Source organism: Toxotes jaculatrix, chromosome 11 (assembly GCF_017976425.1).
Source record: "Toxotes jaculatrix isolate fToxJac2 chromosome 11, fToxJac2.pri, whole genome shotgun sequence".
In the NCBI taxonomy this organism is placed as follows: Eukaryota; Metazoa; Chordata; class Actinopteri; family Toxotidae; genus Toxotes; species Toxotes jaculatrix.
Window position 1 is genome coordinate 13,564,408 of NC_054404.1, and position 25,427 is coordinate 13,589,834.

Consider the following 25,427-nt stretch of genomic DNA (forward strand, 5'->3'; position numbering starts at 1 on the left):
CTCTTTCTTTCTGTCAAGACGCCATAATCTGTGTTGCCAGGGCAAATCGGGCAAATCAGCGGTCGCTTAGCAACGCCTCAAACAACCTGCGGTCCAGGGAAGCTAATAAGCTAGCTCAGTAAAACAGTTCGGATCTTTGCAAACTTTTCCGAAACAGACGTGGCTTTAAGAACAATGGATCGAGAACTGAACGAAGAGGAACTGCAGGATTTGTACGCGTGGATAGACAAAATACCTCTGTCCCGGCCAAAAAGACACATCACAAGAGACTTCAGCGACGGAGGTAGTTCCCGTAGCCTTTGGCTTTGCTATCAGTCCACAGAGGATGTGGTAACTAGAAAGGCAGCAGGAGGGAGCTCATAAAAGTTTGTCACGTACTATCTCCAGCCTCAATCACCTTGTTGACGTGCTTTACCAGCTTAAATGTCTTATTGATTTATGCATTTACTTGTGAACTGACTTTGCCTCTCTGCTGAACCCTCTGCAGTGATGGCTGCTGAGGTTGTAAAATACTTCTTCCCAAAGCTTGTTGACCTGCACAACTATATTCCTGCTAACGCCACACCGCAGAAGCTCAGTAACTGGAACCTCCTCAACAGGCAAGAAACCTGTTGCTTTTTATTTATTTGTTTATTCAAACTGGAATAGGCTGTTGACTTCCTATTTATCATTTATAATCAGTATATATCAGAATCAGAATAACTTTATTAATCCCCGTAGGGAAATTCTTACTGTTACTTAACTCCCAGTTGAAAATGAAGAAAAGAGGAAATATACAGATGCTTTGTAGAGACAGTGATGTAGTGTTATATTTATAAGTAAGTAGATGATGTTGTATAGACAGATAATGGTTGACAGTTTAGTAAGACAGCTGCAATTATATAAAATATCTCTCCACAGATGAAGTTATAATTGCTGAGAATTACTGTACACTAATAAACACTTAAAAATGTGCGTACAACTACATTATAGTATGTAAACTCTTAAATGTCTGTATACCGCTTATAAGAGCTAAATACTTAGACATAAAGTGTTGCCATGATAGAAAGTGATCGCATGAAGGTCACACAGCCACTACCAGAAAAGTGTTTCTCCTCAGCTTTAAAATAAAGCAACAAGAAGTCACAATCCCAATTAATATTTCTTAACAGAAATGACAGCCATTGCCTAAGGTTTTGCTTTTCGATAAAATGTTTTGCTACAGACACTTCTGTTGAGCACTATCATGGACGACTGTATCTGGCAGTGAGAACCAGTCCAACACACACCCACACCTCCTCTCCCTGGCCTCTCATATGGCACATAGCCAGCTCCAGATTTATGGGATTTATGTAAACAAATTGGCCCCTATGGTTTTTTATCATCAGTTAAATGAAATTCAACCTGCAATTCCTATGCAACTAGATTTGTAGAATAGAAACATCTGTGTTTTGTTTTTTTTTTCCCTCTGGACAGGAAGGTGTTTTCCAAGCTGAACTTTCACGTGCCTGAGGAGACAGTGAAGAAGATTGTACTGAGCACTGCGGGAGTGATAGAACCTGTACTGAGCGCCTTAAGGGAGAAGATGGACAAGAAACTGGAGCACACCACGGACGATGTGCTGGTGTGTACTGTATGTTAACATACATACTTAAATACTGTGAGTTTGTTTGAATGTTAATAACAAAATAGTACAAGTGAGCAGAAGAATAACCACATTTTGAACCAAATTCTTCTTTTAAATTTAGGATTTGGAATACTTTGACACCAGGAACCATGAGAAACCTCATGCAGGTAGAGTGTCCATTCTTTTCTTTTTTTCTTTTTCTTTTCTTTTTTTTTTTTTTTAACCAAAAACCCAATCCACAAATTAGTAATCTTGAAAATGTTATTGTCTGACATTACTGGAGTCATATTTGACCTTAAAAGGTTTCAACAGAAACTTTAAAACTGCAATGAAGTCAGTAAAATAAACTCGACTACAGAATCTAAAAACGCTGAATTCTCAAGAATATGATGACTGTGTTTTGACCTGACATCTTGTGCATGATATTTCCATTTGTAGAATGTATTAGCTGACACAGTCAGTCTGACTGAAGCTGCACAATCCAAAATTTCTTTAGCACAGGGAAGGAAGTGGGTGTAATTTTAGACAGTTTTAAATAGTGTCTACTGTTCAGCTGACAAACACAAAATCAGCCTATTCTGTTTTCATGTGTCGTGTGGAATGTTTGGTGACTGCTGTGAAGGCTGATTCTACCTGTGATATTATATTTTTCTGAGGTCTTCTCTGCTCCCTGCCTTCTCTTTCCTGTCGTGATGTCTTCAGCTCTTGTGCCCTGCTAACAGCTCTCAGTTAATGCTAATCTGTGCCAGAGATAGCTGGGACCACACACTGACACAAACTTACCTGCATTTAGCAACATCAGAAAGGACTGATTAGAGAATGCCGCGACCTTTAGGGAGTGAATCAATGGCGTGTACTTCTTCCGTTTCCCACACGTAATCTGTCCCTGAAACCACCCTGTAAAGCTGACCTCAGGCCAGCGCCTCCTCCCTCTGCTCTTTCCTCTTCCATTTACACCTCATTTACTATCAGACACACAGCTCAGGTCCTCATATCAGCTCCTAACATTGCCAGATGGCCTTTATCGCTAGCCTGAGCTCAGCACTGCTGGACCTGATTTGTTACTCATAATCTTACTTCAGTGTGCCTCCCTTTTGCTTTTGGTCATCAAATATCAGCCTCTTATTCTCCTCCCTTTCCCCTAGTTGTGTCCATAAGATTTAGTGGATGAATCCGTGCAGGTTTCCAATGACAGCAGAGTTTTCAGTCACATTATAAGTGGAAAAATGTTACACTTTTGTTGTTGTCAGAAATTCATCAGACTGAAGCAAAACTTCTGGGTCAGCTGGCAGGAGGAGAGGTGAAAAAAGTTGAAAAGAGCAAACTAAGAAACAGGTACAGCAAAAATGTTGCTTTTAATTTGAATTGAATTAATCAACAGCAGTGTGGATAATTATAATAACAATAATGTGTCCCTTTTTTTTGGTTGACTAGCAAACCGCAGAACACAATACAGTTTTACACAGACATGGACCCAACTTTACGAATAATCCTGCAGGAAAAAGAGCAAGCTGTCATGGCCTTACAGGAGACTGTGGAGGTACGCACACACACTAACACACAAAAACTCACTTAAACACAGGAAACACTCTGCTGACTGGTAAAACATGAAAGGGAAGAGCTTTGTCAGTGATGCCATCTGCATTGTTGTTGCAGATGTGTGTATGAGTGAGAGAGAGAGAGAGAGAAAGAGACACAGTTAGGTGTGTGTGATACATATGTGTCATAAGCTGCGTCAGCAGTGGTCAGTGAGTCAGTATCTGCTCAGAGGATATAACTTTTTTTCTTTTTTTTTTGCTTTTCCGTCTGATCCTACTTCTGCATGCTCAGAAAGACGGTTTAATCTTTACCAACATGTTGTATTTTAAAAGCTTGTTAAAGATCCATTGTGTAAAGTCTTCATCTTAAAAGTAACTAAAGCTGACACATAAATATAATGTAGGAGAAAATATGATGTTTCCCTCTGAAATGTGGTGGAGTGAAAGTATGAAATAACAAAAAAATCCTTTTGCATCCCCTTGTGTGTTTGTGCGTGTAGATCCTGCAGATGAAAGTGAACAGGTTAGAGCATCTGGTGCACTTGAAGGACATGCGTATTGAAGACCTGACGCGGCATCTGGAGACGTACAAAGCCAAAGGAAATACACGCTGACACAAATATGTACACCAACAACACGAAACACACATTCACACAGAGAATTTGTTACAGAAGCTCGGAGCTTACTTGAATGAATAAATTATCAGTTCCTAGAAAGTTCTGAGATTATTGTCTTACCAGCTAAAATTCATCACACCTGTTGAAATTGTTGGTTTACTGTCTTTTCTAGATTTCATTTCATTCCTGTCAACATTAGTTACTCTATTCACAAGTAAGAAATTTAGATACAAGTAATACTAGCGATTATAGAGGGTCACATTTTCATAACATGAAAAGTGCACCTTTCAACAGGATGTGATCTATCTAATCAGACACTGAAATATTTTTCATATCATGATTTAACAAGGGCAGTGCAACAACTGTTTTCTCTATGATATAAATATTTTTGCATGTACTTGCAAATGATTGCAGAGTCCTTTGTTGTTCATGTGAATGAGATTCTGTTGTAGATGATTTATTAGCCTGTTTATGAAACGTCCTATAAATAGCAGCTTCTGTGTGAGGAGTGTGTAGAATGTGTTTCATAAAGTATCACACAGTCTTTTTTGACTTCTGTGCCTTTACACAGCCCATGACTTCTGACTGCCAGGCGCTCAATAAATCAACAAAGCATTCTAACTTTCCGAATTGTCTTTTTTAAAAATGAGCAGAGCAGAGATCTGAAGCTTAGGGGATTAACCAATTATTACATACATATTATGCACTGTAATTCTCACACTTCAAACCCTTCCGAGCACTAAATGACATCATTCATTTTCTTTGAAGCTGTGCTTCCTGTTTAAGTGTGAAGATTGGTCAAAGATAGAAGCAGTTATTAATCATGCATTGATTCTACTGTAGGCTCTCAGAATTAGTGTGGGATGAGGAAACTGACAGATGACAAAATACCCTGAAGTATTGACACAGATCGCAGTGTTAAAACATGTTGAAGTGTAAAGTTGACTTCACTTTCTGAAGTATTTGGTCATCCCAATGAGATGGGGTGAGGAGGGCTGCTCTGTACTGTCACACTACCATTAAGACCTGGGGGTGTGTGTCAGTCAGCGTTAGTGTGTCCCCTGTGTTGTGTTTGATCTTGCCCCCCTCTGTAGGTGTAGAATAACAGGAGACAGGCGACCTGCTGAGCTGTATCAGGAGCAGCTGATCTCCTCCGGCTGCTTACTCTTGTGACTGACTTCTTTTGAATTGATCACCTTCATATCACCTAATCAATCACTGTTATCAAGCCTGAAGCTTTTTTAGTATCAGTACAAAACTTATTTTGTCACTCCACATAGACAGAATTTAGGCTTTTGACACACTCTTGTAGATGGATAGATTAGACTGATTGTTAATTGATTAACAAATGTGATAAACAATTAATATCTTTTTACTGAAAGACTATGATACATAATTATATGTAACCCTTTAAACATCCCATTCAGCAATTTAGTACTGCACCTCCATGAAGTTGCAGGCCAGAGTTAGTCAGTGTTTTAGTCTCTTGTATGAATCAAGCTCCATAAACACTGACTCCTACGGTTCCCATAATGGAACTCGACAGCTTCCTTTATTAAACCTTCACCTGTTAAATGCCCTCACCTTTTAAACTCCATGGCCCCAGCTTATAATGTAGGTTTTTGACTAACCTTAACTTGAGGTACCCCTGATGACATCATCAGGGTTATTTGCCCAGGAGAAAGCCCCATTCAGAGCCACAGAAGACATAATATAAGTGTTTTCACAGGCTGAGCTGTACACCTCATGATGACTGAACTGACCCTTTATGTGTAAAGTTGATCGATTGCCCTTTTAAATGCATTTTACCTTAATGACTGATACTTAATGACAAGAGGAAAAAAAAACAAGAACAAAGCACAAATAGGTAGCACAGAATTCGGTTTAGTGCCAGAGCTGTGCAGGTTGAATTTGGAAATGATTTCAAAAAACATCTTGCTGATCCGCACAGAGATGTCGAGGAAGTCAGCCACTGAAGAACAGCAAAGGTGGTGCTCTTTGTTTGAGTGCATGTGTTGTGCCAACAAACACACTCACACACAGAGGATAGGAATGCAAGAGAAAACTGCAGAACAGAGCAGGCGCTGTCTGCCCCTGATGATTCACATTCAGGATCACACTGCTGTGTGTGGACTAGATTTACAGTCCTACACTCAGAGATGAGGGACCACACCCTTGTAACTCTGGGGAGAGACAGATGCAGCGGAAAGTCAGATCTGATGATTTGAAGTCAGGGACAAAAAGGAAGGAAACAAAAGTGCTGACTCTTTCAGCAAACAGCAAACCTCACCTTGACCTCACTTCCTGTTAAATAAGCAAGAAACCTACAAAAAAAACCTCTTATGTTATGAAAACAAGATGACGATACACTCACAAACATTGGTCATGATCACAGTTCTCACAAATACTGAAGTGAGGAAAAACCCTATCTGGGGTCAGATCGAAAACTCTACCCTAACCATAACACCCTCCCTCTGAAAGCAAAGACTGATAGTTTGGTTGCGAAACGATGTCAGAGAGAGCTCTGTAAGGACTGAGAGTTCATAAGAGGAAGCTATCCCTCATCTGGTCACTCAGGCAGTGGTCACACGCACTCACACACTCTTTGAATGCTTCCTGGAAAGCCTTTGTGAACAGCTGACTGGCCTTGCTTAGGGCAGGACTTGAAGATTAGAGTCAGTCTCTTGAAATGACCATTTTACAAACTCATTTGACAAACACATCTCTGTTTTTGTAAAGTTTACAACACATTATGTGGGTTAGAACAACAGGGACTGTGTATATATATTCAGCAAGCGTTCGTCATCCACAACCATCCAGGCATTGCCAACACACGCACATAGTGTGATTTCCCTCTTTTTTTGACAAATATATTTGGTGCGATTATTAATGGTGATTCTGTGTGGACTCAAATAAGGATCGATAAGAGTTTGAGCTGTGATGTTCACAAACAAGTTTAAATGTATCACCACCTGCGGAAACCTTCTACAAAGAAGAGAAAGAAACAAAAGTTTATGAATGTGAAGAAAAGATTTGTAATTTTGGAAAATATCTAAATAAAGTTTGGTCACAAATTGTTTTAACAATTTTGGAAGTGGATTTTTTTTACAGCCAAAACCAGGGACATTATCCAAACACTGAGGTCAAGAGTTTCAGTCATTAAATTTTTACCCAGATGTTAACAACACTATGTGTAACCTCACAAACTTGTGTTTCTCATGCATTTTTTTGACCCTCATTTGAACCTGTAACTGGATCTTTATTTTTCCATTTTCTTTGTTTTGCTTAGTCTTGTTCGTCTTCTAGTCTCCACTTGGCAAAAATCTGTTCTTAGAGCAGCTGAATCAGAGCATTTACTACTTAACACTGTGTTAGATCTCCTCCTGTTGGCGTCCAAGTGTACTACACAACCAGGCACAGGGAGAAGAAGTACCAAAATAGGTTTTATTTTAGAACATTGTCAAAACTGGAAAACATTTTTGCATATAAACCTTTAAAAACAAAGAGACAATGTTTAAATTTCACAGATTGTACAAAATATTGACAAAAAAAAATTATCTTCATGAGTGATTCATACCCCTCTGTTGCATCTTTATTTGAACCCACCACCAAAGCAAATGCAGAGTGCAGAGTGCAGCCTTTGACTGCCATCTGGAAGTCAAGTAAACATCCCAACATCCTCCAAACACTAATAGTGTCCGCTTCTAGTTGCGTCTTTCTCCGTTAAGAGTCTACGATGAGGCCGTACTGTACACTATGTTTATCCAATCTCTTAAGTCTCACAGCCAAGTTCAAAGTGGAGCCTTTTAATTTTTTAAGAAGTACCCAATCTTTCAGTCTGGGGTAACCCATTATTATTTAAGGCTATAATTCTGAATAGTGGAAGTATTTCCATGTTTCTGAAACACAGAGCTGATCAAAATCCAAAAGCTTAAACATACAATAAAAACTAGCACCAACTTGCATCTGGTTTAAGCCCAAGCATTATCAACATTCATCTTTGAATAGAAAAAAGATTTTTTTTTCCCCTGTCATCACACAAAACTGATCAGAGGTTAAACTAATACACACTAAGTGTAAGTTAGCATAATAATTAGGAGATGCGTGTTGCTCATGTTGGCATTAAAATCCTTTAAATTATCTTGCTCAGCAAAGATGGAAAAAACTTTGCAGTTCATCAATTCTTGGATTACAAAAAAATGTAAACACTGACAGTGGAAGGGAGCTTTTGTTTGTATTATTTCTACTCTGACAGACCGGCATCCTCATAATATTCACTGTCACAGACACCTACTGTAAATAGATGGTGAAATAAAATGGTGACGGTGCAATAAAAATGTCACTTTGAATATTTGCAGGAGACATTTTTATTCTAGTTGAAAGTTTTTTTTTTCTTTTAAGACAATGGGCTTTAACATTAAATCAAAGCTTTTCTGACGTCTGAGCTTCACAGCATATAAACTCATTTTCTTTAATTTCCTTGCACAATTCTCAATCTTGAGTTTTGAAGAGTATAAGCTCTGTCCAACAATGAGCAGCTGTTTTCTTTAAATTTCCTGAGAATTTATATTTAACTGTCTCAATAAGCTGTACAGGAACAGTCAGCAGACAAACGCAGAAACAGCTAATCATCTGTATCAAGCCAACAGAAGTTTCCACATGCATGGCCCCCGATAATCAAAACCAAACAGAGGAAGGAAAGAAATTTCTTCCAGTGTAACGACCCGCTAGTATTCAACTGTTATGCTGTTGTGCTCCCATATTAATTAACCTTTAACTATTATCATCTTAAATTAGTTTTTAATCAGAGAAAATCAGGTCTTTTCCTAGCAGCACTAAAACCCTTTTTCTCAGTTTTTTTCCACGGTAAATGCACAGCAGATCTTAGTGTAGCTTCTCAAGTCTTTTTGTGGTGACTGTGCTCTCTCAACTATAACCAACAACAGCAAACTATCACCAAACTAACAGAAAACAAACTACATCACATCCAGTTTGACACCACTGTGTATTAACTTACCTACGACCATGTGTTGACAGCCCTCCAACTTCAAAGACTGAAATACCAGTAGATTAGTATCTACTTTATACAGGCTCAGGTGAAAACTTAACAAAGCCAGGCCACTTGTTTGTAGAACGGTATGATTACAAAATTCTTTCACAGATCAGTTTTCATTTCACTCAACTGGAAATGTTCTCCATGTTGTGAAATACTCGACTGCGATATCCACAATTATAATGCTCGAAATTCTGTATTGACTTGTCAAAACTATTTTACAGTCATCCACCAGCAACAGTGGGAATGGGGTGCGATTAAACAGCCCTCACACCGACTCCTGTCGAGGGAGAAGAGCCAACTAGTGATTCCGTGTCAGAGATGACCTGCCCACATGACTCACTTCCACGAACCATTCTGCTTTTAATTAGTGTCACCTGTCAGATTCCAGTTCCGCTAAACCAGAAGTTATTCTCAAAAATCATGCTCATTACAAATCACTCCTCTTGCATACAACAAACAAAATTAATGCAAATCCAAAAGCAAAGATCAACACTGCACTGATTGCAAGCACATGTAAAATTAGGGCAACCTGCTGTCGCCTTCTCAGGCATAAGCATTAATTATGCTTTCGATTTTTAACTATGGCATCGTTCTCATTCCTAAAACTTGTCTTATCCCCAAAGAGTGCAAGGTGGGGAAAAAAATACTTCCTCTTTTATCTTCTTACTACCTCTCACTTTCCCTTGTCTTTGACCTCACATTTTCCCAGTCTTTCTTTGACATTTACATTTAAGACTGAAGTGTGTTGTTCACCAAAAACAGCCTCAAAGCTATCCCCACCCTTCGTCTTCAGTTCAGTGCTGTCCACCCCACACACAAGACAAGCCGTCATCAGGTTCTCCTGTCCTGTGCAGAGGCAGGGATGTGGACTCACTGCCCATCGAGCTTTCCTTTAAACAAGTCAGGCTCAGCATTGGGCAGATTAGGGGAGTGCACAGACTTCGGCGGACTGTTGGTTCCCTCTACAAACATGTTAGGGATGTCCTGGCCAAAGTAGATCTTACTGTTAGCTGCTATGGCCTGATACTTCATCAGCTCCAGGTACTCTGGGGTTAACTTCAACTGCAAAGATTTGGGAGAAAGACAAAAGTATGTGAGGATTAAATGTCATCATGCGGTCCCGTGTTTAAGTGTGAAACTGTGTCAACACCATTTTTTTTTTTTTTTACCCTGTTTGCTTCAGCAAACTTGGCAGCAGTATAATATTCTGCGTCAGCCTTAGCCTTCTCCCTGGCCAGGAAGGCAGCGTCTGAAACAAAGAGACAGTGTTGAATGAGACAGGCACAAGACAACCCAGCTCATGAGAAGACACCGCATACAAGGACACACAAACCCATTTCACAGAAGCAAACTGATATCAGCTGGGGCTAACCCTCTATTTCGGAGATCTTCTTCTCCGTCTCTTTCTCCATCACCTTCTGCTGGAACTGGATCTCTGCTACCTGAGCCACCTTCTGAGCCTCTGTGGGAAAGAGAAACCTGTGAGCTTTAACAACTACACAGAAGGTGGACGTTGATAGCAAGGTTACACATGAGCGCCCAAAGTAAAACTGCTAAAATTGTAATGATGAACATGCAAATGAATATGCAGCAAGCCGAGTTACAGTAAAACCCCACATTTACCAATAATGGCTTTCTTCCTCTCAGTCTCAGCTTCCTTTTCCACCACCTTCTGAGTCTGAGCTGTAATTAACAGACGAGTCTTTTCCGCTTCCCTGCATCCATCCACACACACACACACACACACACACACACACACACACACACACACACACACACACACACACACACACACACACACAAAAAATAAGGTTCATGCAAATATTTTTCTTTCTGTGTGGTCTTTCTCGAACTAAGTGGGTGGGTCACAGGGAATCTGAAACAAACATCAAGACTGTGCCTGTGAGTACAGATTTACAAACTCACATGAGTTCAAAGTTCCTCCTGATAGCCTCAGGGATCTTTGGCTTGGTAACACGGACTGCCTTCATCACGATGTTGAAACATTGCAGGAGGAAAAGAGAAAAAACAACACACACACACACACACACACAAATGGGCTTTTGCTCACAATCAATCTGCCAAAAAAACTGACTGATCACAGTGGTTTCACCAGCAGGGTTAAACGTGAAGGAGGAAACACCAGTAGCCCAAATCACAGTTCTTGTAGTCACCACATGGCATACTTGTATCCAATACGGCCGCAAAGGGTAACTACATTTTATAGGAGGTGCACCTCAGCTATGGCGCAGATATGGATACTCCATAACTCCCAACTACAAATTCAGTTGAAGTCCTCATCAGCCTTTACAAGCACATATTTAGTTATTTTAGTACTGGTTTAATTTTAGTAACCAGTATATTGTAGCCATGACCAAGTCATATTCTTTCAGCTCTCACTGTGACTTGTGTGTGTGTGTGTTTAAATACCTGTATCGTCAGTCCAGGTGCCATAACATTGAGATCTTTCTGCAAAGCAGTCTTCAGATTCTCATCTATGATATCTACAAGCCAAAGAGAAACATTTTAGGAATTCCAGTAATGAAGGTGAAGCACAAGTTGCTTTCTGTGTAACACATTAACAGTACTTTCATAAAGGCGTACTCACCAAACAGCTCAATGTAGACCTCCTGTAGTGTGTGTACACTGCAGAACTGGTTGAGTTCGTGGTGAATCTTGTTGAAAATTAGAGTTTTGTCATAATCAGCGGTGTAGTTCCTCACAATGTCCACCACTGCACACAAACAAACAAAAGTAACACTTATTGTCTGTAATGGAGCTGACAGGGGTCATGAGTCAATCGGATAAGGAACTTTGGTAATGAAGGAAATAAGAAAGTTTTGTACCTGCTGACGGAACCAGCATGTTAACAACCTCTATTCTGTCAAAATAGATCATTACACCACCACTGTGAAGAAAGAAAAAAAAGTATCTGTCAAATACATAATCATTTTTGTGAATGGACTGTCTGTCAGCTTCATTATTAAGCTCAGTCTTACCTTGTTCCGCAAGGCACATTCTTGATCTCATCAGTCTGGAGGGTAGTCTGATAGATAGACAGATAAATAAGTAAATTCTCCTACTACAAGGATCCATTCATGAATATGTATCTGAATTTTACATTTGATATATGATCATTTTTCCAAGTTATATGTTCCCTTTTTATAAAAGTATGCAAAACTAGATAACGAGGACAATGTTTACATTAATCCATGTCTATAATACATACATCACATGTTAACTTCTCCTTTCATGTTTATTGTGAAAGTTAAACAGAATAAATAAATACTACAACCTGACTGAGATGTGTATAATATGAAAGGTTGATCTAATATTTATCATTGAAATAAGCCTTAATAAAGCAAGAGGTGTATTTAGTTTTACACACTCTCCTCATCAGTTTTTATTATTACTAGAATCTGAATGTTCAGTTTTTATTAAAAGAAACAGAATCTTGGTAATTATTTACTGTGATAGAGAAAACTGTATATTTTTAGACACATTCAAAAGACTCTATACTCAGCAGCTTAACACAGCAAATGGTGCATAAACTTTGTGTAAATTAACACCACTGCAGCCACGGTTGAATGGCAACTGTTTGCATGTGGTAGCTGTCATATTTATAGAAGATCCCATGGTGGTTTTCACGTGCAGCACCGTATGGTCGACTCTTACTTTCCAAATGACTCTGCTCAAAGGCCAAATCCCAGGGATGAAAGGTAAGTTTACCTGCACTGATCTGTAGGTGGTAATGAAAGGCAGCATAATGTGATATCCAGGACCATTGGGAGAAGTCAGCAATGCTCCACCCCTGAAACAAATATAAACAAATTATTTGGTCTGACTTCTCATCATTAGATAATGTACTGATTTTTTTTTTTTTTTTTTTTTACAACAATTAAGGTTTAATATCCATATATTAATACACAATCAGTATTAAATCCTGAACTGACAACTCTGTGGTAATGGCTTCTCTTTCTCCTCTTTGGTCAAACAGGTTTGAAGAATCCACACTTCAGCACCCCAGATAATATTTCCATATCCAGGCCAAGATGTATTTGTATCATTATCATGAAATAGGCCTCATACAAATAACAATATGCTATCCACATTCACAGTTTTATATATGTGTGGGCTCTGTCAGTGACACAGGGTCAGTGTCGTGATACCTGTAGTACACAGCGAGGTGTCCCTCCTCTATCTTGTGAATGGAGGAGTGCAGCATAATGGCCATCACTCCTGCTATTGCTGCAAATACTGCACCTACGTGCGGCATCGTCATCCTCGCTGGCACTCACCTACAGCCAGAGAAAGAAGCGTAAACATACTGACATATTTATACAACACAGTACACTCAGGGCACCGTTACACCTATGGTCACTCCTTCACACACGGACAATTACCAGTTTCCTATTTACACATAGCTAGAACTAAAACCATCTATGGCACGAGCAATGCAATAAATCCTACCTTCATGAAGATTTCACTGCTCAGCTTTGAAACTGTTTTAAAGAGGTGTTGATTCAATTTCATGATCAAAACTCTATGGTTCTGGAGGCTGTGATGTCTGGTGCTGTTGAACCACACTGCATTATACTGACATGTGTTTCTAATATTTAGTCTACACTCAAATGGAATTGACAAAATACTACTAAATAATATACATAAGTGTTTTTAAAGCATTTGCACTGAACATTGGCAAAATTTGCAATAAATGCAAGTGCAGGCAAACATTTTGAAAAGATCCTTGGTGCTACAAAGAAAAACATAACATTTCTAGCTCTTTATTCTTCATTTTAGTTATTAAAGAAAGGTTTATCGGTTGCCCTTGTTTTTTTTCTCCTAAACTGACAGCTAAGAAAATTTAAACATTACACATACTGAGGACTGGCTAGTAGATGTGTAGTGTATCCTGACTTGAACCCAGGTGTACCCAATTGAACGTAACCCAGAGTCATTCAAAGTAGAAAACTAAAACAGAGTCTAACGCAAGTTTAAAGTTAATGTTTTGACCCTGAAGTGGCTGCTTAAACAACACATACTTATAGTTTATGGTCATAGTAGTGCGTTATATTTACCTGTCTCTGTTCTAATATGCACTTCTCAAGCAGCCTGAACATTACACAGCTAACGCTAACATGTACTATTAGCTTGCAGAATTACTTGTGTGGAAACAACCAGCGACTAATTTCTCTGTCAGCACAGCAAGCAACATGTTTGCACCATCGCTTGAATATAATCATCACACTAAAGGTCTGAACTAATTCATTTCAGCAACAGCATAGCCTGACACAAGCGCTCGCTTGGTAACGCTGACCTAGCTAGCCAAGTTAGCCAGACAGCTAGCTCTGATTATCGGGTGGGTCAGTTTCTTATAGCTTCATGCTATCGTTAGCTTGCTAGGCTGCTAGCGTGAAGCAAACCGATTAACTCACCTTGCGCTACGCTGAAATACAATGATCAATACGTGAGCGTAAGAATAAGTGGCTGGTTTATGATAAATAAAATTACCACTGTGTAGAACAACCTCCCTTTCTGCTCTTATCACTTAACGACCCATCCCCCCTCACCCCGCCTCACCCCGCCTACAACAGGTTTGGTTTCTCTCGCTTTTACTTCTTGTTACACGATGCTGCATTCATGTGCGGTCGGGATTTATATAGTTACTATTTAGTCAACAGTCCAACTACTTGTTTTGTAAAAAAAAAAAAGAATTCTTTAGTCAATTGATCGGATGGCAGCAACATCCCGATAATCTGAATTTTGCTCCCTGTGTCGTACTAATTAGTAATAACAATACTAATAAACTTACAAATAAAAAAAAACAATCAAAAAGTAAGGCAGACTGCCACGTGCAGCGCCGCATTTGGATGTGCCTGAAGCTTGGAGCTTGACTTCCCTACGTTTCTCCTACAAATGGGCCTTGAGCTTGTTTGGAGGTTCTAGCAGGGGAGCGCAGCTACTGGTATACCGATGGATGGTCGTCCGCCGGGGGGACCTCGTCCTCTTCCACCGAGCGCGGAGCTTCGGGAGGGACACACATGGAGCGGTGAGGGAGGAAGGGGACACCCGCCTAGCCAGCCAGATCAGCCGAATCAACCCTAGCGATCAATGGGGTGACAGATGTCGCAGCCAGATCGCCCTCACATCCGAAACAGGAAAAGTAGACAGTGCACTTATAAAGCTGTGTAGAAAACAAGCGTCTACCATCAGGGTGTCGCGTACCAAAATGTTTCCCCCGGCATACATAGTTCGCTTGGTTTGTTTAAACAGAGAAGAACGCGCTAAAGTGGTCAACTAGGCAAATTATTTTACGTAAAGCGATTATTTAGTAGTTTCCCGTGATGTTTAGCGGCAAAAATGTTAATTACCCATATTTCTATTGGCCAGAATCATCCAATCACAGGCTTTATGTGTTTCTCTCTACCTCAGTCATTCTCTTTCAAAGACAAAAACTATACTTTTCTATTTGCGAATGTGTCTCAAAAATACACGGTTCTCACTGATAGTTCAAATTATCATTTACTGCGATATCTATTTATGAAACTAATGTTTTGACTTAAACGCACGATGAAAGGAAATACATTTTGTTTGTCTTGCGTTCAGTTTTTAGGAAAATTATTGTATCACGTAGGGATAATAGCAAGGGGGGAGTTGTAGGTTTCAGTAGTGAGGATCACTTCCGCGTTCAAAAAGCTGCAGTTCCTCGGCTGTCCCCGTTTTAGTGTTATTTAGGCTTAATAAATTAGGGCGTGGTTACGTTGAGTGACAGCCCATAGACAGGCACAGGCAGTTAGCTCTTTGCTAAAGCATCGGCTGGGCTAGGCGGCTACATCCAGAGGCCTCCGGCTGCCTCCAACGGTTGACAGGGGCTGCAGTGTCCGTGTTTGTTTGCCAATGTTCGGACAGGTTTTTGTGACAGTATGGCTTGTTGTAGTGTGGACTGTACTAACCGACCGTCGAAGGAGTCTGTGTTGCAGTTTTTTCGGTAAGTAAATTTCTCACTATTTTACCTGGATGTTTGCACTTATTAGCATGTACCGGCATATTTTGCCGCTGGCTTATGACGATTTCTGGTACAGATAGATAGAGGACTGGAGCGGATAATGTTAGGAACGCTGCTGCGGTGTGTTCCGTGCTCTCAGAGTCTGTTTATTGCGGGAATAGTAGGCTACAATTTTATTTTGTCTCATTTTTCTGTTTAGAAAGTCCGACATTGCATGGACAGAGCAGCTCCGTCAGTAAGCGGCTGCTGTTGTTTGTGTGCTGCTGTAACTGTAAGTGGATAGTGGGTGGGAGGCAGCTGTGAAAGCCGGTAAATATTAAATATTAAACATTTTAATATATTATTATCATCATTATTTTTATAGTTAATGATAATAACAATACCAATAATACTAATAATAATGTTTTTAACTTTTTAATATATTTTATCAATGTGAAATAATGATTGTTTCACAGTTAAATAATAGGCTAGAAATAAATTTCCCCCCACAAATCCACCAAACCCTGCAGCTCCATCTAAAACCTCTCTATCTGAAACAGTCATGTTTAAAACACAGCAGCAACATTATGATCTCTGTTGTATGCTCCGTATCGTACGGGGTCGAGCTAGTCGGGTCGGACTCGGGGACTGTCGTGTGGTGGATGTAGCTGCGTGTAGCTGCCGCTTAGCTTGTTAGCCTAGCTGATTAGCTGATTAGCCTTAGGCTAGCTCGAGCTTGCTCCGAGCTAAGTGGCCGGGTTCTCGGTCGACTGACCCCGGCTGACCCGTAGAGTAACCTCCTCTTCGCCAAATATGGAAAGTACACTCCCACTAAAATCCAAGATGGCGCAGTTCAAATGCCCATGGTTTGGTCACAAAACCGACTGCCCGAAACCAATGGGTGACGTCACGAGTGCTACGTCCATGTCTTAAACAGTCTATGGATAATAGTCATACCTATGTGAATGTAAGTATTTATTATATATTTCTTTACATTTTTGTATTTTTTTATTGAAAAATCAAATACAAATAAATTACAGTAAATGTTACAGAAATATTTAATGGCACATGTTAAGGTTAGGTTTATAGTAAACAGTATGTTATCTATTATCTAACATATTCAGTTCAAATGTGGTAATGCAAGTAGTGCTAAAAACAGTTTATATTAGACCTTTTAAGAATCTATGTGAGACAGTAGAAAGAAAGCTCAATGCAATGAGTAACAGAACTATCGGCTTACAACAAAATATATAGTGAGCTATTAAATAAATACTTTGTACATTTTTACTTTCAGGCTGACTGACACTCGCATACTATGCTAATTTTTCATAGAGACAAAGAAATGTTCCACATATGACGATAAGTATTGCTTTAATGAATAATTTAAACAACCATAAGTTACTACTGAACTCACAAAGTGAGTGAGAGTTCCTTCATTTACTGCCTTTAAGCCTCCTTCATTCTTTCTAAGACAGTGTTTTTGAGCCTATTTTTTATTTTTCATATTAATTTACGTATGTTTCTCTGTACTGCATCCTTGCTGTTTGGATTTCAGCAGCTCCCAAGAGAATTTTGAACCCAGGGTCTTATAAACAAGCAATTTCCTGAATGTGCACAGACCTTTGTCTGGTCCACTGCGGCCCACTTACTTTCTTCAACAGTTTAACACTGTAAAACCTTTATGAAAATCCATTTTAACTTCTTGAAGAAAGACAAAACATGGTATATGTGCCAGACATTTCAGAAATTTACTCACATTTCATTATTCATAATTTGTTAGCAGCAGTGTTTTCCTCTAACCAATACTACCAGTAAAATAAATATGTTTTGGTGACAGCTCCATACAGTTTTTAAAATTCAATAATATAAATTTAAGTTAAAACATGAATAGCTTACCGCATTGCACTGCTTTACACATTCCTGTCTCACATCATTACATATATGTAAATGACACAATATGGAATCAAACGTTTAGATAGTGTAACTCTGATAACACAACTGTTTACAGTATTTTCTTTTTTATTCGTAACACCGTCTTTTGTCAGTTTCTAGAGCTTCTGAGGTTGGGCTTTCACTGCTCTGTACTGAGTCCAGCTCCAGTCCTGATCCTGGAGAGAGAATGGACAGATGAAGCCATTTTACCACTATCAGATCATTAATACTGTACTACTTAATACATACCATTCTCCATCTACCATTTTAAACTTGAACCTGAAGCTCAAACAAATGAACCAGCATGATCTAGTAAACACTGACTGCAAATGTACACTTATAAGAAGTATTTGTGTTATTTATATGTGTGCCTTAAAGCCGGGAATCTCTGCAAAATTTCGTTATTTTCGCATAATGACAATAAAGACTCTTGAATCTTGTATACCATACCATGACACTGTGCTCCATCTCCTTGGTGGCATCTTCTAGCAGAGAAGTTAGCTGACTTAGATAACGCTGATTCTCATCCAGTAACTGATGAACAGTTTCACTGAAAGAGACAAGAGACTCTGAACTGATTATATGTCTTCAAGTTAAATAATCCAGTACGAGTCATTTTCCTACAAGATGCTGGGCTTTAAAGTGAATAGGGCGACCCCTTCTGGCTGTTTTTACAAAATCAAGCAGCTGGTTTTAGGAGATCATAAAACTAGTTCTGCACAAAGTAGATTTAACTTCTAAATTGAAGATAAGCTAATGACAGAGAAACAGCTGCATGATGTTTTAGCGAGGCTGTTCCTTTTACCAGTGTCATTCAAATATAACTGTAATACTTACTGAACTCTGAAACTTAAGGCAGGGAATCGTGACTTGTACAGATCTTACCTGTCAGTCGACTGTTGCATAAGTGGCTGTGATTGAGAATTGCTCTGGGCCTAAAACACAATCACACACACTGTTAGCTACAATATTATATGACTTATACATTTAATACTGTATTGTAGAACTTCCAGCTCCTAAAACATGACTGATTGCTGAACTGAATATTTTCTGTCGTGCCATTTGTCATATACTCACACAGGCAATCTTGAGGAGATACCAGAACTCTTTCTGTCGCTTCATTTGCATCTGCATCACTGCTGCCTCTGCAGTTTTTATGTTCTCCACCGCCCTCTCCAACTTAGGGAACAAGTCAACAATGCGCTGCTTACACACCAGAATTGTGCTACAGAAAACAAGAGAGAAGGGGGAAAACCACAAATGACACACAGGGAACTGTAAAATGACTCCTCAATTTTGATGAACACACAACAAATTTGTGTGCATCTGTTTGGGCTAAATGTGCAAAAATTACCTCATGTGAGTGTACAAGTCTTTGAGCACTCTGTCCTGGTTCTGAACTGTTTGGAGTATGGTCTTCACCATGTCTGAGCTGTCACTGTAGCCATGGGGAGGGTCAGGACCTGTACAGACAAATACTCCTATGACCACCCATGTAAACACATTCGAAATATCACCATGCTATTTCAATTCACAGCCATGCTCTATTTCTGTGTCACTGAATTTGTGCCTCTCTGGGACCCCAGAGATTGAGATATTGACATTGAGATTGAGATTACAATGATTTGTACTAACTTTTGCATTTTGCCTTCAGCTGCTTGTACAGTTCAATAGCCTTTTCCTCACTGCAAAAAAGACAGAGTTAACTTGTGCCCATCACAGTTATTATTATTATTATTATTATTATTATTATAGTTATTATAGTGTAAATATCACAGAGATACTGACAGCTGTTCCATTACATCCCCTTGTCTCCTCGCAAATGGACTCCTCTGCAACTCCACAATCTCAGAATGTAGAGCCACTATTTCTTCATCCAGATACCCCACATCTGCAACCTACGGCAGAAAACACCCCTTAGCATGTACTGCTGTTAAATAACTAACAGTAAATTTATCTAGAATTACTATGAAACTAACTATGGTCCTACCTTTGTAAACCCATCAGCCTTCTCTTCATTTTCCTGCCATGTCTTCAACATTTTTTCTGAAGCTTCAGATGAACACAACAACAGCAGATAGTTCACCTGAGGTTTCAATAATAAGTTTTTAAATAAGACTACATATCAGAGCAGCAGGTTAACATCAACTCACAGATGCCAGTGTGCCTCTGCTTGGCGTATTGCTCAAGGTCGTGCTGGATACTGGTCTTAAAGAAAGCCAGTTTGGCTCTGAGCTGCTGTGACTGGGAGAAGAGCAGGTTCTTGTACCGCGTTAGGTTGGTGTTGTAGCGCAGTAGACTCAGCCTGCACAGACACAAACACAAGATAAGGATGTTTCAGAGTCTGAGTATAGGCATATGTGTGTGTTTATGCACTTACATGGCAGCCTTCTGTCCCTGGTACAGGCGAATGTAGTCCTCTTTCAGTCCGCAGATGTAGCTGACTGCTTCTCCCCACACCTTTCTCAGTGCAGATAGTGGGAGTTGTGTCTTGGTCTCCCTGACTGAGACAACATATAGTTCACAACAGACACATGACTCCCATCTTAACATGGACACCAAATTCAAGGAATGTGTTATAACTTAAAAACATCAACAGAGGTCTTGCTTGTTTAGTTGAACTTTTCTCAACCTTGCACTAATAACTTTCAAGGACCTCCAGAGATCAGACAGAGAATGAAGATACAGCGCACAGGTCTAACTCTCACCAATGAAGTTGACACTGTCCGGCAGAGGTCTGGCAGTCAGTGGTCCGGTGTACTTGGTCAGGCTCTTGTCGAATAGGAAGACTATGGAGCTGTCCCAGCCTCGCTGAAAGCAGAGGACAAATATCATTGTGGATATTGTAGTATATGCTGTAGGAAGTTCACTTATTTGTAAAAATAAAAACTCCAGTAGAAATTCTATGCTGAGGTTTAGATTTGCCAATTTTCTTCCAAAGGAGCCAGGAAGGCTGGAAGCAGACAATCTTAATATATTTATTGTATTAATGAAAATTGTCAGTTATAACAAACTAAAAACAATATTTTTAAAATATGGAGATAAAAAACACAGTAGGTCCTGTTATCCACTGATGCCTGTGTACTTGTTGCTGGGCCCGAAAGACATTAGATATTTTTGTTGACGTGTGCGTCTCGTACCAATCCATCTGGCAGACAGTGTGCGGGCGGTCTGCGTGGGTCGAGGGAGATTCCCGTCTCCAGTAACAGCTCTTGACTCAGAGGGGAGATGTGTGTCTGAGTGTGTGTCTCGAGACGAAGCTGCAGGGAGTGTAAGCTCTCCTCAGGTCCCAAAACCAAGGAATGCAGCTGGGCTGACGTCATGTCCAACACATGAATCACCTGTAGGAATAAATGTGCAGAATGAGAATTTTGCTGTGCTGTCCTCTGGTGTATTGGAAAACATCAAAGCAGTCCATAAAATGTGGTTATAATGAGTCTAAATACAGGCGAGGTTCACAGTATTGACCTTCATGTTGAGAATATTCTGTAGAATGGTGTAGCAGTATGGCTTGTTACTGTCAGGATCCAGCCCTCCCCCGCGCATTGCAGGGTCCCACAATAACAACATCTGTAGAAGTGATTCAACTGGCTCCAGCAGTGGCCTTTTAACACACACACACCCACACACAAAGGTTAGATGGAGGTCAGAGTGAGAAGAGCTGGCCAGTACAAAGACATTTCTTTTTGTCTCTACCTGCTGAGATTGTTGGGATATGGGAGATGCGTGGAGAATCGGACCTCTCCATTCATGTCCTCTACTGCCATGATGTCCTTGGGACCTTTGTTCTTGACCTTACTTGTCCTACAAAACCAGGCAAGCATGCAACCAGAGAGAACTGAAAATAGAGTCAACACACTGAAAACTAAATCCACAAACTGCTTCAAACACACACACACAAAAAACAGAGAATGTGCGCTGACTCACCACTGTACAGGCTGCATGTGGTGTAAAAAGGGGCGAAATCCACAAGTGCATTCAAAGATCACTGTCCCAAAGCTCCAGTAGTCCACAGTTACAGTGTAGGGTTTACTCTCAAACAACTCTGGAGCCTGACAAAAATACAGATACATTTATAAAGGCTTGGTTGTTGAAATGTTTGCAGAGAAATGCACTACTATTGCAATACATACCAGATACTGGAGAGTTCCAACAAAGGATGTACAGAGGCTGCCCTGATCTAGGTCTTTTGCATAACCCAGGTCTATGATTTTATGGACAAGCTGGAGAAAAACATAGTTTCATAATGAGAATGAGACACAGAAAACCACATAATATATGACAGTGCAGATTACACAAGCTGCATGAATGTATAAAAAGAAATTAGTTCACCTTCCCATCAATTTCCTGCAGAACTATGTTCTCTGGCTTTAGGTCTCTGTGGATGATCTTGTTCTCATGGAGATACTGAACACCTGCACCTGTGTTTGTAAAAAATGTATTTCATGAACATTCTGCATTAAAAACATGATAACTGAATTTCTATCAAAGTAAAAGTTGAGGAAAACATTACCAATGTCACTAAGCAATGACAGGACTTCACTCTCTTTTAGTCCACAGCAGTTTTCTGGTTTATTCAACACCTAAATGAAGAGGTGCAGAGGTTAATAGTGCACTGTTTAAAAAGACAAGAAACCTTTTGAGGTTTTTATAATTTACCAGTTACCTTGCGTAGGTCTCCTTTTGAGCAGTACTCCATGGCCAACAGAGGCAGGTCATTTAAAGCAATGGAGCTCAACTCCTCTGGTACTTCTCTGGCCTGAACGACGTTCACATGATTGAGCCTAAAACACAAGGAGAACCAAATGAGTTGCAATTTGACAGTAAGAAAATGTACAGTGAATTTTGTTCATGGGCTACTTTGTGAACACAAGCAGATGATTTACGCTCACTTCTTCATGATCTGGATCTCTCTGCTCCAGCGGTCTTTGTTCTTGGAGTTTAGCTCAAGGCGACAAAGTTTCACAGCGATCTTCTCTCCCAGCTCCTGCACCAAACACAGACAATCAAATAAAACCTAGCCAAAGACAGATCTGGGTCTGGAGCTTATGCTCTCCTTGGTGTACATGCGAATAACAGGACTTACAAGGTGCTGGTACAGGTAGACGTGTCCAAAGCCTCCCATCCCAAGTCTCTCCTTCATCTCCCAGGAGCCACAGAGCTGGCTCTGTCTGAGTGCAGTCCGCTCCATAGAGTGAGGGTCTTCTGGAGCCACTGGGCAACAGTGGTAGCCTGCAAAGGCCGTCAGTGCAAAAAAGAGCCAAAACAATAAATTATTACACACAGCCTGATCACTGGAAAAACTGAGCCATCATCCCTTCAGGATCTGGACAGGGACAAAGGAGTGTACAATAAAGTGATATTTTAGATAATATTTTCCCATTATTATAAATTAACATTTCAGTCAGATTGACCTCATCAGACATGAACTATTTCTCGTCTCTGTGCTTTAGCAGGCTCACATTTTTTTGCCTGCTTCACATATTTGTAATAATTTGTCACTACTAAGAAACTTAATAATTATTCGTGTACTTATTTACAGTATATCCTTAGCCTGATCTTATCAAATGTAAAAAAAAAAATCTAGCTTTTCTTTCCTACACATGGGATCATGTTGTTTACTGGTTTACTGTCTTTGCTGGAATGCTGGTTTTGGATATCGCTATAACCGAATGTACCTGAAGGTATCACCGTTTCTTCTCATATCATATTAAATACTTCATTCATGGTTCTGACGATGATGCTTGAAGTTAACAACTCCGCCTCTTTCACACGAAGGCGCTCGTAGCCAGGCCGACTTTACCCAGAGTTAACTGAGCACGCTAATAACCGGCTCCGTAATACATGTTATCCATGACGCCCAACGTTAGGCTCAGTGAAGGCAAAAAACAAAACTGTTCTGGATATACTGAACTTGCTTCGTAGTACAGGCCCCAGTGGAGTCAAATAACTCAAAGACAAAACAAAAGGTCTACTAAAAACAACATGTCACTCCACAAACATTATCAACTCACCTGTCGGCAGATGATAATTAGCTCTAGATGTCAGAACATTGTTGCTCCAGAGTTAGCTAAACGTGTTGTTTTCGGTTCGTTATCTTGTTTAATGTTTAAGCAGCAAGGTTGAGCCGGCGCAGTTATACCCTCACCCTTCACAATCTCTGAAACACGGCTTAAAAGTTAAAGTTTATGTTGCGTTTTTGTTGTAGTTTCGGCTGGAAAGCAACGGACTGCTCAAAATCTGCGTAAAGTGAAAGTACTGTTATTAAACTGAGACAGACGTTGTTTCTGCGCATGCGCGTTTGTGTTCACAGCCGCGGACGGGACTCGTAGGGCTCTCTGCAGGACTAGTCCCTCTGTGGGGGGATTTCCCACCAACCCGCTACCACACCAGCTAATAGAATCTGCACTTTAGGGATTTAATATTAACAAGAGCGTTAAATAAAACGTTCTCCTTTTTTCTTTTGGTTTGGTTTGTTTTTTTGCCCTTAAGAACGAATCTTGCCAAAACTTTCATTTAATTTGTTCACTAGATGGTGCCATGTGCACATCTTCTGTCATGAGTCTGGTTCTCAGTCGTGGAAAGCCCCTGAGTACATCTACTCAAGTACTGTACTTAAGTACATTTTATTTTATTGCACATTGTACAAATATAATCTAGCAGCATAAAACCATTTAATAGAATAAAATGAATGTGACAGGAAGGGCCAAGAGGCCACTTGCAAGAAAGCCATACATGTAAAATATGATTTAGCAAAATACAAAGAAAATGATCCACAATCAAAAACACACAGAAGAATCAAGAGTTCACAAATCATAATTCTTACACACACACACACACACACACACACACACACACACACACACACACACACACACACACACACACACACACACATAAGTATATATACATATATATACATATACATATATATATATACATAATACATACACACATAAGTCACCAATTTGGGACCTAGATATATGATTCTCTTTCACTGAGAATAAAAAAGAGACCTTAAATTACAGGAATAACAAAAAATATCTTTTAAATTATATAATAACATAATTTTATATATAACATAATAGATGGATTTAAGTAATATAGATTTGACTTATCAGGGAGAGCTCATGATTTCTCAATCTATTAAACAAAAGATGATGTCACAGTGGACCATGGCAAAATTTGCAATAAATCAGGAAATGTGACAATGGTGTAGTGGCTAAAAGATGATGCAATGAGAGCCACTGCAACTGTCTGTACTTTTGTTGTGTTTGTAAAGCCAGACAGATTTCAGATTTCTTACAAAAGTGACAAAAGTTATCTAATTAAAAAGTTGCATACACATTTGTTTTCTGTACATAATTGAGGCCCATTAAGAGATAAAGGTACATCTGAGAGGGCAGCTGAAAGCAAAGACACCTCTTGAGAGTCATTTTAATACATATGTTCAGTGTGAGAGTAACTATAGGTTACAATTACTTGTAGTGTGAAACACCAGCCCTAATAGTTGCTTCTCGAAATTGTTTGGCCTCACAATTTTCTATTTTTTTTTTTTAAAGAAACATCTACGCTTCCTCAGAAAGGAGAAACTGACAGGTATCTCATGACTGAATGAAGAAGCTGAAAACACGTGATCTTAAATTCCCATCACTACAGTCTTTTAAGGTAGTGCAAGACTGTGAGTGAAGAG

At 39.7% G+C, this 25,427-nt stretch overlaps 3 protein-coding genes across 4 annotated transcripts; 1 reads left to right on the forward strand and 2 right to left on the reverse strand.

Annotated features, from left to right (window-relative positions):
• The first annotated feature begins 174 nt into the window (after positions 1 to 174).
• spef1 (sperm flagellar 1) lies at positions 175 to 4,340 on the forward strand. The gene is made up of 7 exons (XM_041049870.1): positions 175 to 283; positions 488 to 599; positions 1,456 to 1,603; positions 1,728 to 1,773; positions 2,857 to 2,941; positions 3,041 to 3,146; positions 3,645 to 4,340. The coding sequence occupies exons 1-7, from the start codon at positions 175 to 177 to the stop codon at positions 3,756 to 3,758; spliced, it is 720 nt and encodes a 239-aa protein (XP_040905804.1). The 3' UTR covers positions 3,759 to 4,340.
• A 2,851-nt stretch (positions 4,341 to 7,191) lies between these two features.
• erlin1 (ER lipid raft associated 1) lies at positions 7,192 to 14,386 on the reverse strand. Of its 2 annotated transcripts, none has more exons than XM_041049868.1 (12): positions 14,253 to 14,386; positions 12,987 to 13,115; positions 12,547 to 12,628; positions 11,817 to 11,863; positions 11,664 to 11,725; positions 11,426 to 11,551; positions 11,248 to 11,321; positions 10,744 to 10,802; positions 10,441 to 10,532; positions 10,190 to 10,279; positions 9,987 to 10,066; positions 7,192 to 9,879 (listed from the first exon to the last, which is right to left on the reverse strand). In XM_041049868.1, exons 2-12 carry the CDS (start codon positions 13,097 to 13,099, stop codon positions 9,688 to 9,690), a joined length of 1,017 nt encoding a protein of 338 aa, XP_040905802.1. In that variant the 5' UTR covers positions 13,100 to 13,115; positions 14,253 to 14,386; the 3' UTR covers positions 7,192 to 9,687. The 2 variants fall into 2 exon arrangements, with proteins under 2 accessions (XP_040905802.1, XP_040905803.1); XM_041049869.1 differs by having other exon boundaries at positions 14,329 to 14,382.
• A 2,413-nt stretch (positions 14,387 to 16,799) lies between these two features.
• Positions 16,800 to 24,009, reverse strand: LOC121189178 (inhibitor of nuclear factor kappa-B kinase subunit alpha-like). The gene is made up of 22 exons (XM_041049058.1): positions 23,749 to 24,009; positions 22,821 to 22,966; positions 22,627 to 22,721; positions 22,401 to 22,518; positions 22,248 to 22,317; positions 22,067 to 22,155; positions 21,868 to 21,957; positions 21,662 to 21,786; positions 21,431 to 21,538; positions 21,203 to 21,338; positions 20,875 to 21,075; positions 20,443 to 20,545; positions 20,115 to 20,238; positions 19,888 to 20,039; positions 19,725 to 19,786; positions 19,523 to 19,632; positions 19,370 to 19,419; positions 19,089 to 19,197; positions 18,812 to 18,959; positions 18,620 to 18,669; positions 18,185 to 18,284; positions 16,800 to 17,910 (listed from the first exon to the last, which is right to left on the reverse strand). The coding sequence occupies exons 2-22, from the start codon at positions 22,923 to 22,925 to the stop codon at positions 17,851 to 17,853; spliced, it is 2,205 nt and encodes a 734-aa protein (XP_040904992.1). The 5' UTR covers positions 22,926 to 22,966; positions 23,749 to 24,009; the 3' UTR covers positions 16,800 to 17,850.
• Positions 24,010 to 25,427: the final 1,418 nt, after the last annotated feature.

Coding starts and splice junctions, on each gene's coding strand:
- erlin1 (XM_041049868.1), bottom strand. CDS start 13,099: ATGACGATGCCGCACGTAGGTGCAGTATTTGCAGCAATAGCAGGAGTG. Junction 11,726..11,816: donor AATGTGCCTTGCGGAACAAG/GTAAGACTGAGC, acceptor CTTTCTTCACAG/TGGTGGTGTAATGATCTATT. Junction 11,322..11,425: donor GGTCTACATTGAGCTGTTTG/GTGAGTACGCCT, acceptor TTTGGCTTGTAG/ATATCATAGATGAGAATCTG.
- spef1 (XM_041049870.1), top strand. CDS start 175: ATGGATCGAGAACTGAACGAAGAGGAACTGCAGGATTTGTACGCGTGG. Junction 284..487: donor AAGAGACTTCAGCGACGGAG/GTAGTTCCCGTA, acceptor AACCCTCTGCAG/TGATGGCTGCTGAGGTTGTA. Junction 1,774..2,856: donor CCATGAGAAACCTCATGCAG/GTAGAGTGTCCA, acceptor TGTTGTTGTCAG/AAATTCATCAGACTGAAGCA.
- LOC121189178 (XM_041049058.1), bottom strand. CDS start 22,925: ATGGAGCGGACTGCACTCAGACAGAGCCAGCTCTGTGGCTCCTGGGAG. Junction 22,722..22,820: donor TCTACCTGTACCAGCACCTT/GTAAGTCCTGTT, acceptor TGTTTGGTGCAG/GAGCTGGGAGAGAAGATCGC. Junction 22,519..22,626: donor GAGATCCAGATCATGAAGAA/GTGAGCGTAAAT, acceptor CTTGTGTTTTAG/GCTCAATCATGTGAACGTCG.